The sequence below is a fragment of the Cucurbita maxima genome, unplaced genomic scaffold (assembly GCF_002738345.1).
Source record: "Cucurbita maxima cultivar Rimu unplaced genomic scaffold, Cmax_1.0 Cma_Scf00029, whole genome shotgun sequence".
Taxonomy (NCBI): domain Eukaryota; kingdom Viridiplantae; phylum Streptophyta; class Magnoliopsida; order Cucurbitales; family Cucurbitaceae; genus Cucurbita; species Cucurbita maxima.
Window position 1 is genome coordinate 2,329,073 of NW_019272045.1, and position 16,882 is coordinate 2,345,954.

The following is a 16,882-nucleotide window of genomic DNA, read 5'->3' on the forward strand; positions in this document are numbered from 1 at the left end:
CTTTTTTTTTTTTTTTTTTTTTTTTAACAAGAGACAATTTCATTTAGGGTTGAAATTTACAAACGGAATGTAATATCCATGATGTTTACAAAAGACCTTTCCAATTTACGGTGAGGGAGATAACTAAAAATATTAGACAGTTTCCACCGAGATATACCTTGGTAAACAACATTTTTGAAGAGTTTTGTATAAGTCCGAGTCTTTTCCTAGAAAAAATTTATGCTTCTATGCAAAAGGGATTGTGAGAATTAGAAGCATCTTTTCCTAACTGTTTTTTGCACAAGGGCTATTTTGTAGGCCGAGGATATTCAACTACACAAAAGAAATAGGTTCAAACGGTTTGAAGAAGAGGAAGGAAAAACTTCTAATTTTTTAAAAGACAAGACTTTAGTTCCCAATAAGAGCCTCGAGGAAACATTTTCGATCCTTCCAACTGATACGAGTTAAAAGGGAAGGAAACTACAGAAGTGCTCACCCTCCAGTTATTAATTATTTTCTATATTAAAGAAAATCTAATTTCTGAATTCTAAAAATAAATAATTGCAGTCTAACGTGAGCCACCACCCTAGTAAACTTGATAATGAAGAGATGAAAAAAATGATAATTGTTAATATTATAGTTTAGCCATTTACATCTGTCCTAGATAAGTATCAAGTCATTTGGAGGGTTGTTTATAACTCCTTTGGCTAGTTCGTAGTTGGATTCTGCTTTTCATTATTTCTTTAGATTAATGGTAGGGTTTTTTTCACTTCTAAAATCAAGGAACTAACACAAAAATGTCCATCACAAATGATATTGTACCTTGCCGATACAATTGGATACCCAAGGGCAGTGGTGATCAAATTGTTCAACGCATCGATTACAAGTTGCACAGTGCTTAGCACGAAGAGGCCTGACAATCTAGGCATGATACCAAATCAAGTTAAAAATGTAACAAAATGATCAATACCAAAAAGAAATTAGACAACTATAAAAGAAATGAAAACACGATCTTCAAAATTCAGAAGCAGAACGCACCTTGCAAGTAGCACAGAGCTGAGACCAATTCCCAGCCAGCAAAGCGGGGTTGTTGACCTCGATCTTCAACAAAGGTTCCTAACGGAAAGATATGTGAACATAATTAAGCTTTCACCTTTGGCATACAGATTACAGTAAAGAAAGAAGACTGCTTAATCGTAACAATTAAGTAGAAACTTTTAAAATTCTACAGAAACAAATGCTGGAAGAGGAGGAAAGAGGTATGGAAAATTGTTACTCTCATTACTTAAGGACAGATACTTAGAGGAAAATAAGTAACTCACATCATCTTTCATACTCTGAGAGTCATGCATGTTCAATCTAATGAAACCTGGATCTTTGCTGAAGATTAATTAAACATAAAGAACAAGCTGTTATTAGCAAATAAATCAAGCTCCATTGTTACAATCTATAAATATTCGACAACAAAAAGAATGAACCGTCTTCAGGGAAGTTTCCATACCTGCTACATCTATAAAACATGAGCAGACCTGTAGTTGCTAGAAGAACACCCATCCATGCAAGAAGACCTAAGCCAGCCGTTAACTTTGGGAGATTTGATGCTGTTTTAAAAATGCAAAACAAATTAGATTAATTATTAAAGAGACAAAGAGAAGTGTTCTCAACTTTCACGTGAAGCATATGGAAATACCCAAAACGACGGAATGAATATATGTCACCAGCAATAGAAAGATCAAACACCAAAGTACAGGGGCAAGTCCTAGTTTTGAAAATTTTCCAAGGCGGGTATTTCCATCACAACGTTTGTCAAGCAGCTTTCTAGCATTTCCCTGAAGATTCAAAGCATAAAATGTTTAGTTTCTTTTTATACAAGAAACAAAGTTTCAGCTAAGAAAAATGGTCACCAGAAAAGGAAGACGAGAAATCCTACAGTAATAGAAGAGATTAAAATATATAAACGTATAGACCAATGAAATAAGAAAAATATCACTGAAACCGATTTTTTTTTTTTTACAATAAAAAACTGAGCTTTCATTGAGAAAAAAAGAAAGAAAACAAGGACATACAAGAAACAATCTCAACAAAAAAGGAGTCCCAAACTAGCTAACTACATGGACATACAAGAAACAATCTCAACAAAAAAAGGAGTCCCAAACTAGCTAACTACATGGACATACAAAAAACAAACTCAACAAAAAAGGAGTCCTAGAACTAGCTTCTAAAACAAACTCCACTTGAACAAGATCAAACCAATATCATAATTACAGAACTTTAACCCCTATTAATCTTAAGGCCCGACACTGTTTTTTCGTTCAGATTCACAAAGGAGATTTCCTTACCAGAACAGAAAAACTCATGAAGATGTGATAGCTAAACTAACTCCCTACCCACCTTAAACCCCTCAGCCACCCCTTTTCCACACCAACCACACAAGCCTGCTTAAAACATCCACCACTAAAACAAAAAGGAAAAGTGAGAGAGGTCCCCTTGCCTAAGCACCGAGAAGAAAAAATGCTCCCTCTATGACATTGACAAAGATGGAAAGGTTTCCATATCTAGTACAGTTACACATCCAAGATCTCCATTTAACTACCAAAACCTTATCTAAAGAATTTCAGTCCACATGATCATATGCTTTTTTAAAATCAACCTTGAAACACTCGAACACAAAGATCTTTCAACTATTTTGTCATAAAACCGAAAGGGAAGCCAAGATAAAACTACGCATCAAACATATCTTCTCAATACTTTCACTTTCTTTTGCTTCAAACCCCAAAGAGTTGCCATACCAGCACAAGCAAATGAAGTACCCCTCATCTTAATCCCCAACCTTTGGGGGTGGGGTGGAAGATCTTTTTTTCAGAATGAAAAAACAAAACAAAAATCCTCTTCATGCCGAAGTTATGCCATCTTCCTAGACTCTTATACCCAAACTATAACATAAAATCTACATTACTAAAAGAAACGGGAAAAAAAAAAAAAAAAAAACACAAGCACACAGCTGGTTCAATAAAAAGTTCACATGGTAGTTTGTAACATTCAATAGTTTTGGATATAATATGAAGTCAACTTCAGTAAAATAATAAGTGCAAACTAGAGAAATATCTTTTTAAAAAATTGACTTAAGGAAGAAATGAGGTGGCAGATATAATAGGAAGAATGAAAAGAAATAAAAGAATGGCCTTTAAACTCACTATCATTTACATGCACACCCCCAACATAATCAGAGAGTTATAGAAATATTATCAACTAAATAATAAAAAATAAGAAAAATAATTTGGAAACAAGAAAAATAATTCAAGAGTAAAGAAACTGATTTGGTTTCAACATACAAGAAAAAATGCAACTTGTCTGTGATTCTTGTCGGAAGCAAGTTGTGCTGGCGTAAGGCCAGTATTATCGGTCACCACCAAATCCTCCTCCTTCCCAGCTTGCACTAATACTGTACATGCCTCCAAATTCCCCCTAATAGCTGCCCAATGGAGAGGAGTGCAACCTGAAATAATAAAGAAGGAAACATGAGCTCTAAAACTATTGTTCTTCTTAAAATATATATATAAATAGAAGTTCTCGCATTATATTTAAACTAGAAAGCATGCTTTTTTCTTGAGTGAAGCTTTTCAAGCCCTCCAAACATTACCTTCCTTATCTTGGCGTCCCCGATATGCATCCAAAAACAAGAGAAGTCGTATGCAATCAGCAAAACCTTTGTACGCAGCCCTAAGAAAACATGAAGAAATCAACGAGAAAAATATAATTCCTAAAACAATTTGTCAGAATATATTAAGACATCTTTAGCACAACACTCATTGATGGTTAAGAAATAGTAGTGCATAAAATAGTGCAAGAATTCAAGGACCATATCAAAATGGGGATTACCAATTATATTATAGCTACAAAAACAAATAGGATGAGAAGCAGAAATCCAAATAGTAAGTAAGATAACACATGATAATTAAACAATACCACCCAAAATCCCACATTTATAAGCACCATATGTGCATAAATATGAACAATACAACTCTGCAACTTTCTCAATCGGAAGCATTGTAAAAAAACTACTACCAATGTAACGGGCTCCTCCCATCATTGTCAGGAACATCAGGGTCCGCATTCCATTTTGAAACAACATGATAGAGAAAAGCCGTCTGACCATATTGAGCTGCAACATGGGTTGTCTGCAATCATGTCCATATAGTTACAATCAGTATGCTAGAAGGTGACATTCATTTGATGTACTAACTATCCATTCAATTTTGAACAATTTTTTAATAGTTAAAGAATGCCTCAAACAATAGCTAGAAAGCTACGATTCAAGACAGAAGATTGGCATTACCTAGTTAATGGTTCAGGAATAAGTTTCTGAATAGAAATCAATGTCATTTATTTATTTCTCACACAATTTAGTAGCAGGAAATCAAGAAAAAACGCAAATTTCTGTCCATGAATGTCTTGATCATCATTTTTTTTTTTTTTGTAAGAAACCAAGCTCTCATTGAGAAAATGAAACAATACAAGGGCATATAAAATACAAATCCGAACAAAAGAATACCAATGCTGGACTCCAATCCAAAAGAACAAGGGACCACACTAACTCTTTATGCTACACAAAAATATTATACTGTTTCTTCCTACCCTAGGCCATATAAATCCATGAACAGGAGCATTAAAGAAATTAACGATCAATTAATTGCTGGAGAGGAAATAAATATGACCTGATAACCATACATATCAGCAGCATTGACCATAGCCCCCTCTTGGAGTAAAACCTCAGCAACCTGGATGGCTCCACGAACAGCAGTCCAATGTAAGGCTGTTTGCCCAGTATGATCTGCTGCATTTACATCGCCTCCATGCTGGAAATGATCCAATACCAAATGTACTAAACAACTAATACAAATGAAAAGACAAAGTTTACATCTTGTGCTTCCGTTCTGTAGGTACAGACATCATTTAAAACCTCTAGCAATTGCCACACCCATCCAAATATTTTCACTTTGGAGGGGAGATTCAAATTAGAGCAAACTCAAGTTCACATCAACCATCAACCAGATAGAAAATCAAAACGAAAAGCCTTCCTTTCTTTCATTTCTTTGGTTTGCTTTCTCAACAACTGAAAATCAATGTTTCCCAGAAATTCCTTCTAGAAACTACCATTCACTAATTCACTTAAACAAGAGAAAGGCAGTTGAGAGAGCATGCTAATCCTCGATTACCCAAAGCCAATCGGATAATTAATAAAAACACAATTGTTCAAACCCAAAGGCAGATAAAGTAAAAGCAAAATCCATTCAAACAAAAAAGGGATCTGTGGTCTGAATGCAGGAAGGAAGGAAACCAATTTTACCATACGACCCACAGGCACAAAAACGCAGAATGGAAAGACAAACCTCAATGATATAACGAGCAGCAGCAGTGCGATTATTAAGAGAAGCCCACTGAAGAGCATAGTAGCCAAGGCCATCGGGCTCAGAAACGGAGCAACCCTCGCGCTCGACCAATCTCTGAAGCTTCTCCATATCGCCATAAGCTGCAGCCGTGTAAACGTCATTCCTCAGGCTCTCTTCACCTTCTCCATTGGCAGTGGAAGTAGAAGCAGAAGCAGAAGCAGGCTGCGAGGGCTCGTGATCCCGCGATTGAACCTCGTCGACGACCTCAATTTCCGAAGACATGATTTTAAAATTACGAACTGCGTGTTAATAATGAATCCGGTGGGTCTAGGGTTTGCAAGATCGGAGGGATTCGAACGAATTGAAGATAGAAGAATGGAAATTGAAGAGATTGGGGATTTAGGGTTTTTCCGGGAACGCCATAGGGGAGGAAACTGGTCGTTGCCGTCCGTGAGTGTTGACTGCTTGGACGGTGGCTGTAAGGGAGGAGAGAGAAAGAGAGAGAAAGAGAGAGAAAATCCAAGCCGTCTATGAACCGCATAGTTTTATCAGAAAAACTATAATAATTTAATATCATTCCTTTTTTTAATTATTAATTATTTTTTAAAAAACTTAATTAAATTAATATTTTGGTATAGTTTTTTTTAACATTAATTTGTTTCTTTTTCCAACTTTTTTTAATTATCAATTTTTATCTTAGCTATATTATTAAAAATAAAAATAAAAATTTAAATTTTTAAATTTTTAAATATTAATTTGATTTTAAAAAAACAATTATTTAAAAAAAAAAACAGATAATTATCAAATGATATTTTAATTTCTCAACCTTTCAAGTTTATATCAAAAAATTTCTCGAGCTTAAGATTATTTAATGAATTTATAAAAAAAATATTTTTTTAACCGTTTTTATTATATGATATCTATTTTTTTTTTTTAATAAAAAGATTTTTAAAATCGTATTATCCTCTCTTCGTTGAAATTTCTAGCTCGACCCTAGATATTTGAAAGGGACGAAAAAAATCAAAAACTAAAAAAAAAAAAAAAAAAAAACCCTAATATTGTAAGAAATAAATTAGATATTTGTAGGAAAATTAAATTAAATACAATTGTAATTGTTTATCTTCAAAGTCTTTTAAAAAAATGCATAAATAATATAAATATGTTGATCTATGATGGTAATTTTATATTTATCTAAATTATAATATAAATAATAAATCCAAAATTGATTTGATTCTTCAATAATTAACATTTTTAATAACCATTTTCCCATTTTTTATAAATAAAAATAGTCACTATCAGTTGGTAAAACGTCAGTTTAATGTACTTTAATTATCTTATAAGGGATTAAATTAGAATGTTAATTATTTTAATTAATTAGATATTATTTATTACATGTTTAATTTATTAATTTATTAATTTATTATTATGGCGTGTATCGGGTCATTACAGATAACCGGAACAAAAGATCCGACCCGAAAACATTTTATTTATTTTATTTTTATTTTTATTTTCAGATGCGAACGGAAAAAAGCCCTAATCGGACCAAACCCTAGGGTTTACTCTAACCGGACCACTAAACCCATCGGCTTTCTTCTCCTCGTTCATTTCCTTCAAGGTCTTCCTCTCTTTCTGCAAGTTCTCTTCTTCTCTCTTCGTTTCCACCTTGTTCTTCTGCGTGTTCGATCGTCATTTTTGAGCTTGTTTTCCATGGCTATGGAGTTGGAGGGCGTTGGCTACTGCGTGGATGATAGGTCTCTGTGGCTTTGCTCTGTTTTGGAAGCTCTGATGGTGGAGTCTGTTTTGACTGCTGTGAACTCTCTCGCTTGGATTCTCACCACGGTGAGCGTTTTGTTTTGGCTTTTTCTTTGATGCGTTTAGCTTGTGGATTCTACTGGTTTCTGGTTCTGATTTTTGCTCGTTGGAGCTTGAATTCTATGGCTCTCTTCATTTCTTCCCTATGTTCGCAGCTTACAAGCTTTATCGTTCGTTGTTTGAAGTTATTTGTTCATTCGTGAGTTATAATTGCTACAGGCGGGAAGTTTTAGCTGGAAAATTTGAGCATTGACTAGTGTGTGTGTGTGTAGAAAAGTATTTGTTCTAGTCTCTAGTGGTTAATTTAGAACTGGTTTTCAAACTGTAACAACGATTAAGCTTTCTTCCTCAGGCTTTGACCATTCCTTATTTAGATCGTATCCGAAATTCCTTGTGAAATTCTTTAAATTCTGTGGAAACTTTGTTTGAATTCGGCAAATCCCGCCTGTTTTGGAAATGGTAGTTAGAAACGGGACAGAATTTGCCCTTACAGTGGAATGGCTACTGTTTCATATGGTTCTTTTGAAATTTGTGTGTACTTTATTTAACTTTATCTATCTCTTTAGCTATCCTTGGGGCTTGGTGGTGTTTGTTGAAGCTTCATTATAGAATTTAGTGTCTGGTGAACACAGCTTATTCTTTCTGATTGCTTGTGGGCAGTTTCCTTTGTTGTTCTTGCAATCATGGAAGTAATCTACAGTTATGTCAGAATCCTTAAGATCTTCTTCCTGTGTGCAATGGAAGTAATCTACCATTATGTCAGAATCCTTCTTGACCCTATGAAACCACCCAGATCCACTGCCAGCAGATATTATCCTCTTTGGGTTTTCTCTTCCAGATTCACCGCTAGATATTGTCCTCTTTGGGCTTTCTCTTTCGGGCTTTCCCTCAAGGCTTTAAAAAACCTGTTAAGGGAAGGTTTCCACACCAGATATTGACCTCTTTGGGTGTTCCCTTTCGGGCTTCCCTTCAAGGATTTAAAAAGCGTCTCTTTGGGCTTTCCCTTTCGGGCTTCCCCTCAAGGCTTTAAAAAGCGTCTAGAGGAAGGTTTCCACACCAGATATTGTCCTCTTTAGGCGTTCACTTTTGAGCTTTCCCTTAAGGATTTAAAAAGTGTCTGCTAGGGCACCTTATAAATAGTGGTTTGTTATCGTCCCCAACCAATGTGGACACAGCCTAACTCATCTTTCTTAAATTTTGTCTTAATGATTGTACTCTATGATGAACCATACTTGGAATTTGTTACTATATCTGATACCTGCAGGCTTGTAATTTTGTTGATGAACACGTTGAATCTCAATTCACCTTCCAACATAACTAAGTTTTTTTTTTTTTTTTTTTTCAGGCAGGAGATCTGTTAAATAATGTCAATGCTCCAACAGGATTAGCTGCAGTTGGTGAAAAGTAATGAAAGTTCCATTTCATTTATATTGCTTACTTTCTGTTCTTGGTTCCAAGATAACTGATTTATACTACTTTCTTAGATTTCCATTCGAAGAACTTCACGCTAAGAGTAATCCCGATGAGGAAAATGTCGATGGCAGTGAAACAGAGAATGATAAAGATAGAGATGAAGTCGATAATGATGCGAATAACCAAGATGGTGGGGAAAGTGTTGAAGATTACTCGGCTGAAGAAGGGGATGACGGCGATCTAGAGGATGACCCTGCAGCAAGTGGCAACGGAACAGCTGGAGGTAATGAGGAAGGTGACGGAGGAGAAGACGAAGATGATGACGACGATGTGAATGACGAAGATGAAGACGACGACGACGATGACGAAGATTTCTCAGCAGATGAAGGTGACGAGAGTGATCAAGGGGATGACCCAGAAGTAAGTGGTAATGGAAGAATTGAAGACGGTGGAGAGGATGAGGATGAAGACGACGATGACAGAGATGAGGACAATGACAACACCGACGAAGAAGAGGAGGATGAAGATGAAGACGAGGAAACACTTGAACCACCAGCTAAGAGAAGAAAGTGAGTGAGGGGAATTTAGCCAGTCAGCCATCGCATTTAGGAGTAGGAAGATTGTTGACCCTTGTTCTTAATGAACCTCCTATATTTTATGTTGTGGATCCACACTAGATACCACAATTTATTTTGCTATGACAGTAAGTACTTTACCATTTATCATCTAATTAACCAGCTACTCAAATAACCTCCATTGCTACCGAATATAGATTCATAGAATTTTCTATCACATGCTTAATCATTTAGAACAAACTGAGCTTTTGTAGAAGTTAGTTTTAGCCCAAGCCCACCACCCGCCAATATTGTCCATTTTGGCCCATTACATATTGTCGTTGGCCTCATTCTCAAGGTTTCCATACCCTTATAAGAAATGTTTAGTTTCCCTCTCCAATTGATGTGGGATCTCACAATCCACCCTCCTTGGGGCCAGCGTCATTGCTGGCACACCACCCGGTGTCTGGCTCTAATACCATTTGTAACAGTCGTGCTCTAATACCATTTGTAACGGCCTAAGTGCTCTAATACCATTTGTAACGGCCTAAGTGCTCTAATACCATTTGTAACGGCCTAAGTGCTCTAATACCATTTGTAACGGTCTAAGTGCTCTAATACCATTTGTAACAGCCTAAGTGCTCTAATACCGTTTGTAACAGCCTAAGTGCTCTAATACAGTTTGTAACAGCCTAAGTGCTCTAATACCGTTTGTAACAGCCTAAGTGCTCTAATACCGTTTAAACAGCCTAAGTGCTCTAATACCGTTTGTAACAGCATTTAAACACCCTAAGTGCTCTAATACCATTTGTAACACCCTAAGTGCTCTAATACCATTTGTAACACCCTAAGTGCTCTAATACCATTTGTAACACCCTAAGTGCTCTAATACCATTTGTAACACCCTAAGCCCACTGCCAGGAGATATATCGTCATTAGCCTCACGGTTTTATAACTCGTCCACTAGGAAAAACTTTCTATATCCTTATGAGAAATATTTCATTCTCCTCTCCAACCGATATGAGATCTCACAATAGACTGGATTGACAACCGGTAGAGACAAATTTTGGAAAAGAAATCAATTCTCTAGTTTTTTATTCTACCCCCTGTCAAAGAGAACCATCTTAATTCAACTAAATCAATCCATTTCAACCACAAGCAATGCAACAAAGCAGACAAGCTTCTTTCAAAGATTATCATATCAAATATCAGCAAATTATGTTTCTCAATGTGCAATACTCATGCATAATGAAATAGCGGAATTTATTTTAAGATACTTGATGAAGAACACAATGGCATCTTCTTGGTTCCCAGTCTCCATTTCGCTTCATCGACAAGATCTCTGAGCCCTCGGCCAATGGAAGCCACACGAACCATATTCTAAATAAATGAAAACAGGATAAGCAAGTTTAGAGAAGCCATTGACAAGTTTGAGACCCTTGAGCAAAAGAAATCATCAGAACTTGTAAAGAAATCAAAATTGAGAATGTATCAGAAAAATCTCATCAACCAGACACATCCCAAAAATGTTAGCAAATGCATAAATTTCTTGAATAGCAGAAAATTTATGGATCAAAAGAAGCACATCCCTCATAATAAGAAAAAAAAAATTAGAATATATCATTCTTGAATCACTAAAGCCAGAAAAAAGACAATACAGATCAAAGGAGTAAATACAGAGATGTAGCCTAAGAAGCAGTAAGATATGGATAACATGTCGAACTAAGAATTACACGTTCGGGATAACTGAGTAATTGCCATCTTTACCATCTTATCATACAGAACCTGAATTATGGAAAACATGATCTCAAAATGTATAATGTGAACAACATTTTAATAACTAAGAACTATATTTTTTGCTATTTGGATTGCCAGTATTTGATCTAAGATTTCATGTTATCAATTCTTTCATTATCTACAAACAAGTTTGTATGACAAAAGTTTAAAGGGATGATTGATAGTTAATAATTACAATATACTACACCTCTTATTCAATTCAAAGAAATGCAAGCACCCCTGTTGCTAATTCAAACAAAGTGCTTGAGTTTTTCTCTTCCCTGTAAAATCTGATTATGTTTCTATCATCAAATGCCATTTACTTGAATAAGTACAGAACAATCTAATGCTGAAACTCGAAATCAAGAGAAGAGAAGAGTACGCTTCATAGAAAAACCAGAAAATTTACTTACAATTTACCTATGGCAGCTTCCCAGATCGAAAAATAGAGAACTTAGAAGCTTCAGAATACCAATACGCAATTTGATTCTCCTTCAATAGGTCCTCAATCATCTTCTTCGCTGCATCTGGATCGGTGCTTTCGCACTCAATCTCATACAAAGTCCCAAACTCAAAGCTAGACTCGTCCAGTTCCAATTTCAATCCATTCCATTCAAACACGCCCCTCACATTTCCAAACCCTCCCAACCCTACAAATCCAGAAGGCCCGAATTCATCTTTGACCCTTCCCATAATTCTAGACTCCACTTCTTTCAATCTCTGCGGATTCTCCACACAGGCCCGCCCAACAGATGGCTCCAATTCCTCCTCCTCCTCTTCAACTCGACTGACGCCGTCGACCAAAACCGCTCTGGCTTTCAGAGAGATTACACAACGCGCATCGTCATCGTAGAATCGGATACGGAGAACCGCTCGGCGAGCCGAGAGCTCACCAGACGAGCCGTCGAAGAAGAAATTCTCTTGGCGATGTGTTTTAACATGGAACGGCGAAAGAAGAGTTGAAACCTGACCATGAGAAACGGAATCCGGAAGGCGAAGCTTCACTTCCACCTCCATTTCGATTATTTCAAGAGATACCAAGGCGTTGAGCTTTGGAAGTGGGATCTTTGTTGCGATTGAGGTTGTGCAGGAGGGAGGCGGCGGCGGAGGTTGTGTCGGTGGTGGTGGACGCGGCGGCTGCTGCGGCGGCGGCGGCGCGTTTACGAGCTTGTTCGAGTTCTTCCTTGTCTTCGATTTTGACCTCGATCTTGCTGGGTTGTCTTCTCAGCATTTCGCTAGAGCTCAGTTCGCAGAGGAACCACAGAAATCTCAGGAAAATTAGGGAAAACGATGATGCTCTTTAATAGAAATTTCATTTCACAATTTCATCAATTTTAATTTTAATTTTAAACTAATTTTAGGTTAAATTAACCTTTTTTTTTAGAAAATCTTAAATTACTTTCTTTCTTTATTTATTTTTTTCTTTTTACATTTATCTAATAAATCCGTCATTTTTTAAAATAATTAACAGACTTGAAAATCTTTTATTTTATATTTAAAAGTTCTAAAAAAATTAAATTTTATGACTGAAAAATAAAAAAATTAAAGCTTATTAAGTCCATAGATTAAAATAAAATTGTGATTTTTTTTTTAAATTCAAAAGAATTAAAAATTAATAATTTATTCGACATTTTTAAAGTTTATAAAAAAAAAATCATTTTCTATCGTTTTTAATTTCTAATCGACGCCCATGAGTCAAACTCTTGGTCTTGGTCGAGTCTCATAGGGTTAGCCTTCATTGAACCATGGGCGACTTTACCTAAAGTCCACGACCATTTAAACTTATTTTGGATTTGGGTCGAGTAGACTTATCTCTGGACCTAATTCAATAACTCCAAGATGAATAGTTACTATAAATTTTAAATTATAGAGATTAAATAATTACATATTAACGTTAAGGGTAAAAATGACTTTCATTTTGAATATAAATTAAACCGTCAAAATATTTATTATTGTCAAATATTATTCAAAAATTAAAAAAATATATATTAACTTAAGTACAACTCAACTAGTTAACTATTTTGACATCGAGTTTCTACTTAAAATAAAAAATATTTTTTTTTTTCAAATTTTGTGAATTATATATATATATATATATATATATATATATATATATATATATATAATTTCAGTAGCAAACAAAATGAAGAGCCCTAATCGGACCAAAGCCTAGGGTTTACCCCAACTGGTCTTAAACCCAACTCTTCTCCCAAATCTCAGAAAACCCATTCACCTTCTCTCTCTCTCTCTCGCTGAATCACTGCCAGGCCCATCTCTCTTTCACTCTCTCTGCGAGTTTCCTTCTCTCTCTCTCTTTCTTGCTAGTGCCTCTTTCCCTCCACTTTTGAGCTTATTTTTGCGGCAATGGAGTTGGGCGGCGTGGGCTTCGTCGACAGAACCATGTGGGTTCGCTCTGTTTTGGAAGCAATCGCGGTGGAGACTGTTTTCACCACTGCAAACTCTCTAGCTTGCCTTCTGGCGGCGGTAAACCCTCATTTTCACATTACTCATTGATGGGGTTTTAGTTTTTTATGGTTTCCACTGATTTTAGTCATTGTTCTTACTTCTAGGAGCTTAAGTTTCTCTGCCCTTTGGATTTTCTTGTGCTGTTCTTTACTTTATTGGTGTTTGTAGGTCAAGAGCTTTCGCTTTGTTACTTCTAGTTTTACTCTAACTCGTTTGTTTTCTTCTCCGGTTATGGTGTTTCCATTACTAACAACGGGGTTTCTCTGTCATTGTTCTTTATTGGGTGCTGCTACATACGTGAAATTTTAGCTGAAAATGATAAACATTGACCTGTTTTGAAGCGAAGTGTTTGTTTTAGTGATAAATGTGGATGGAGGGCATGTTGTTTTCTCACGTTTTGGTGACGTTTTGGCTAAGAACAAGACATCTTTGTTAGGATTTTGCCATTATATAGTTAAATTATACTCGCTATGTGAGATCCCACATCGGTTGTAAAGGGGAACAAAGCATTCCTTATTCCTTATAAGGGTGTGGAAACCTCTCTCTAGTATATGCGTTTTAAAATCGTGAGGTTGATGGCAATATATAACGGGCTAAAGCGGACAATATCTGCTAGCGGTGAGCTTGAGTTGTTACAAATGGTTTTAGAGCTAGAGACGGTGTGCTAGCGAGGATACTAGATCCCCAAGGGGTGGATTGTAAGATCCCACATCTGTCGAAGAGGTGAATGAAGCATTCCTTATAAGGGTGTGGAAAACCTCTCCCTGGTAAAACGCGTTTTAAAACCGTGAGGCTGACGGCAATTGATGTCTAATCTTGTTCATTTCTAATGCTTTTTGTTCCATGTTGATGGGTTGGGTACAGAAATGCCTTTGCTGCTATGTAGATCGGTCAATTTCGTTTCTGAGCGTGCTTGATTGATATCTAATCTTGTTCATTTCAAATGCTTTTTTGTTCATCAAACTATAGCTATCCTTTGCACTTGGTGGTTCTTGCTGGAAGTTGATTTTCACTTCATTAGAATTTATAGTCATAATCTAATCAACTCCTGCTTTCTGATTTCTTCTGGGTATTTTCCTTTTTGGCTCCTGAACTTGAGGAAGTTCAAATGCACTTGTTTTGTTACTCTCAAGTTCTTCATGTCCCAACATCTCATTGGATCAATCGACTCGTTACAGAACGGGACAGAGAATCTCACTTGAATTCCTTAATTTTGGTGACTATTGATTTCAAGTTACTTAACATTCTCACATCGTCCTACAATTTTTGTGACTCTATTGCATAATAGACGTTTGTTGGCATTCCAACCTTCCTTCTCCTTTTAGGGCCCATCCGAAAGAAATCCAGTGTTTTTTAGTCGTGAATATCTGAATAGGACAAACCGCCCCGTGGTTTGCTTCTGAACAAAACAATTAGAATTAGGCTCGTTGAACTGGAATGTGTATTATCCATAAAGGGGATCTTTCAATGAAGAAGATCTGTCGACCTAAGATGAGGAGAAGGGTTTATCTATTTTATTTAGTTATTCCGTTAAACCAACAATTCGGCTTGACGAGTCATATCTGGTTAGACGTTTCAGTCCAGCCATAACTGGAAGTCTTGTTTTTCAATCCGATGCTTTGCTTCGAATCTTCTTTGAAGTTTATTATTTGGTGTGGAATTTCTTGATCTTGTTTAGGACAATTCCGACCATAAGAAACAATTTACTTGAGACTTTAATTCAGTTTGTTCTTCAGGCAGGAGCTCTGTTAAACGATGCCAATGCTCTACCAGGATTTGCTGCAATTGAGGAAATGTAATGAAATTTAATGTCATTTATGTGTTTTCACTTTAAATAAGTTTAGGTTGGTTCTGAGATTACTGGCATTTTCTCCTCTTCTAGGTTCCCTTTTGCCGAACTTCACCGAAAGAAAAGCCCCGACCAGGAAAACAAAGATGGCAGTGAAACCGAGGACGACGATGAAGATGACGACGACGATGACGCGAATGATCAGGATGACGATGACGATGATGAAGATTTCTCCGGAGGTGAAGAAGGAGATGACGGTGATCCCGAGGATGACCCTGAAGCAAATGGCGATGGAGGAGCTGGAGGTGATGACGACAATGGAGATGAAGACGACGACGACGACGACGACAATGGAGACGATGGCGATGAGGAAGAGGAAGAAGACGACGACGATGAAGACGACGAGGAGGAAACACCTCAGCCACCCACCAAGAAGAGGAAGTGAGGATGTCCATTGGCTCTCCCCATTGTCGAGTTTCGAGTTTCGAGTTTGGAGTAGTGAGGGGAGTTTAGCTTGTGTTAGCCTTTGGTTTAGGGGTAGAAACATTGTTGTTGCCCTTGTTGGTAATGAACTTCCCTTCTTATGTGTTGTGATGTTGTGGATCCATATTATATGTAACAATTTCTTTTGCTAAAATAGTTGGTACCTTTATATTTTCGATTCCTCGACCAAAACCGAGAACCAAATTCGATTAAGGTATGAACACAACAAATTTCCATTCAAGGTTAGAGGTGTAAATGGATCCGTTTTAATCATAGATTTAATCAAACTTTATCAAATTCTCCTTATCACTTGCAAGCTTCAAAATTAAAGACAACAATTTAGTTTTTGGGTTTCGTGAGTTCAAAACACAAGCTTCGGTGTGAGTCCACAAAAGGAGAATCCATCTCGATTTCAAATGAAATTATCTATGAAATTGTGTGCCTTAATCTAATGACTCAAGGAGACTTCCTCATGTACTCCCTAAACCTTTTCTAGAGACTTCACACTCACAGATATTGACCTTTTCCAGTCTCTCATATATGTATTCACAGAGGTTGACCTTTTCCAGAGACTTCACATTCACAGATATTGACCTTTTCTAGTCTCTCGTATATACCTTTTCCAGAGACTTCACATTCACAGATATTGACCTTTTCTAGTCTCTCGTATATATTGACCTTTTCCAGTCTCTCGCAGGGATCAAACTAAAACTTTCAAAACTATCTAGGTTATATTAAAACAAAACCCAATAATCTAAATTAAATTAAAATTTTAATATCATAAAAACTAAAGCAATTTTTTTAAATTATATGAATAAAATTTGTAAACTAACAAAAAAAAAAAAAAAAAAAAAAACTTATTTGAACAAATTAATTAATACTAAATCTACACTTAAAAATTAAAAATACTGGAACAAAAATCGCAGAAGCCATTAATGATCGACTGACAAGTCCTTTATTATTATTATTATTATTATTATTATTATTATTATTATTATTATTATTATTATTATTATTATTATTATTTGGTTGAGTTTGATATAGTGGGGACACGTGAAATCATTTTTCCAACTAATATTTTTATTTAAGATCTAAATATAACAATTTTTGTATTTATATATTTAAATTTTTTCTAATTTTAGAAAAATCCTCGATTTTTTTTATTATTTATAAAAATGATCTAAAATACAAAATATTATGTACATTAAAAATTTATATTT

At 35.9% G+C, this 16,882-nt stretch overlaps 4 protein-coding genes across 5 annotated transcripts in view; 2 read left to right on the top strand and 2 right to left on the bottom strand.

The window, feature by feature from the left end:
• LOC111465474 (protein S-acyltransferase 24-like) overlaps positions 1 to 5,906 on the bottom strand; it is an 8,103-nt gene extending 2,197 nt beyond the window's left edge. The window contains exons 1-10 of the mRNA XM_023109869.1: positions 5,370 to 5,906; positions 4,695 to 4,835; positions 4,045 to 4,157; positions 3,620 to 3,699; positions 3,312 to 3,475; positions 1,670 to 1,808; positions 1,481 to 1,580; positions 1,302 to 1,359; positions 1,018 to 1,095; positions 802 to 900 (exon numbers count right to left, since the gene is read on the bottom strand). Of these exons, the coding sequence (XP_022965637.1) occupies positions 802 to 900; positions 1,018 to 1,095; positions 1,302 to 1,359; positions 1,481 to 1,580; positions 1,670 to 1,808; positions 3,312 to 3,475; positions 3,620 to 3,699; positions 4,045 to 4,157; positions 4,695 to 4,835; positions 5,370 to 5,651 (1,254 nt within the window). The 5' untranslated portion in view covers positions 5,652 to 5,906. The remainder of the gene's footprint in view (positions 1 to 801; positions 901 to 1,017; positions 1,096 to 1,301; positions 1,360 to 1,480; positions 1,581 to 1,669; positions 1,809 to 3,311; positions 3,476 to 3,619; positions 3,700 to 4,044; positions 4,158 to 4,694; positions 4,836 to 5,369) is intronic.
• Positions 5,907 to 6,878: 972 nt separating this feature from the next.
• Positions 6,879 to 9,316, top strand: LOC111465654 (prostatic spermine-binding protein-like). The gene is made up of 3 exons (XM_023110141.1): positions 6,879 to 7,208; positions 8,527 to 8,585; positions 8,666 to 9,316. The coding sequence occupies exons 1-3, from the start codon at positions 7,077 to 7,079 to the stop codon at positions 9,165 to 9,167; spliced, it is 693 nt and encodes a 230-aa protein (XP_022965909.1). The 5' UTR covers positions 6,879 to 7,076; the 3' UTR covers positions 9,168 to 9,316.
• Positions 9,317 to 10,294: 978 nt separating this feature from the next.
• LOC111465675 (triphosphate tunel metalloenzyme 3) lies at positions 10,295 to 12,207 on the bottom strand. Of its 2 annotated transcripts, none has more exons than XM_023110183.1 (2): positions 11,345 to 12,207; positions 10,295 to 10,528 (listed from the first exon to the last, which is right to left on the bottom strand). In XM_023110183.1, exon 1 carries the CDS (start codon positions 11,939 to 11,941, stop codon positions 11,345 to 11,347), a length of 597 nt encoding a protein of 198 aa, XP_022965951.1. In that variant the 5' UTR covers positions 11,942 to 12,207; the 3' UTR covers positions 10,295 to 10,528. The 2 variants fall into 2 exon arrangements, with proteins under 2 accessions (XP_022965951.1, XP_022965950.1); XM_023110182.1 differs by having other exon boundaries at positions 11,338 to 12,199.
• An 871-nt stretch (positions 12,208 to 13,078) lies between these two features.
• LOC111465698 (prostatic spermine-binding protein-like) lies at positions 13,079 to 15,839 on the top strand. Its single transcript, XM_023110210.1, has 3 exons — positions 13,079 to 13,408; positions 15,127 to 15,185; positions 15,273 to 15,839. The coding sequence occupies exons 1-3, from the start codon at positions 13,289 to 13,291 to the stop codon at positions 15,622 to 15,624; spliced, it is 531 nt and encodes a 176-aa protein (XP_022965978.1). The 5' UTR covers positions 13,079 to 13,288; the 3' UTR covers positions 15,625 to 15,839.
• The last annotated feature ends 1,043 nt before the right edge of the window (positions 15,840 to 16,882 follow it).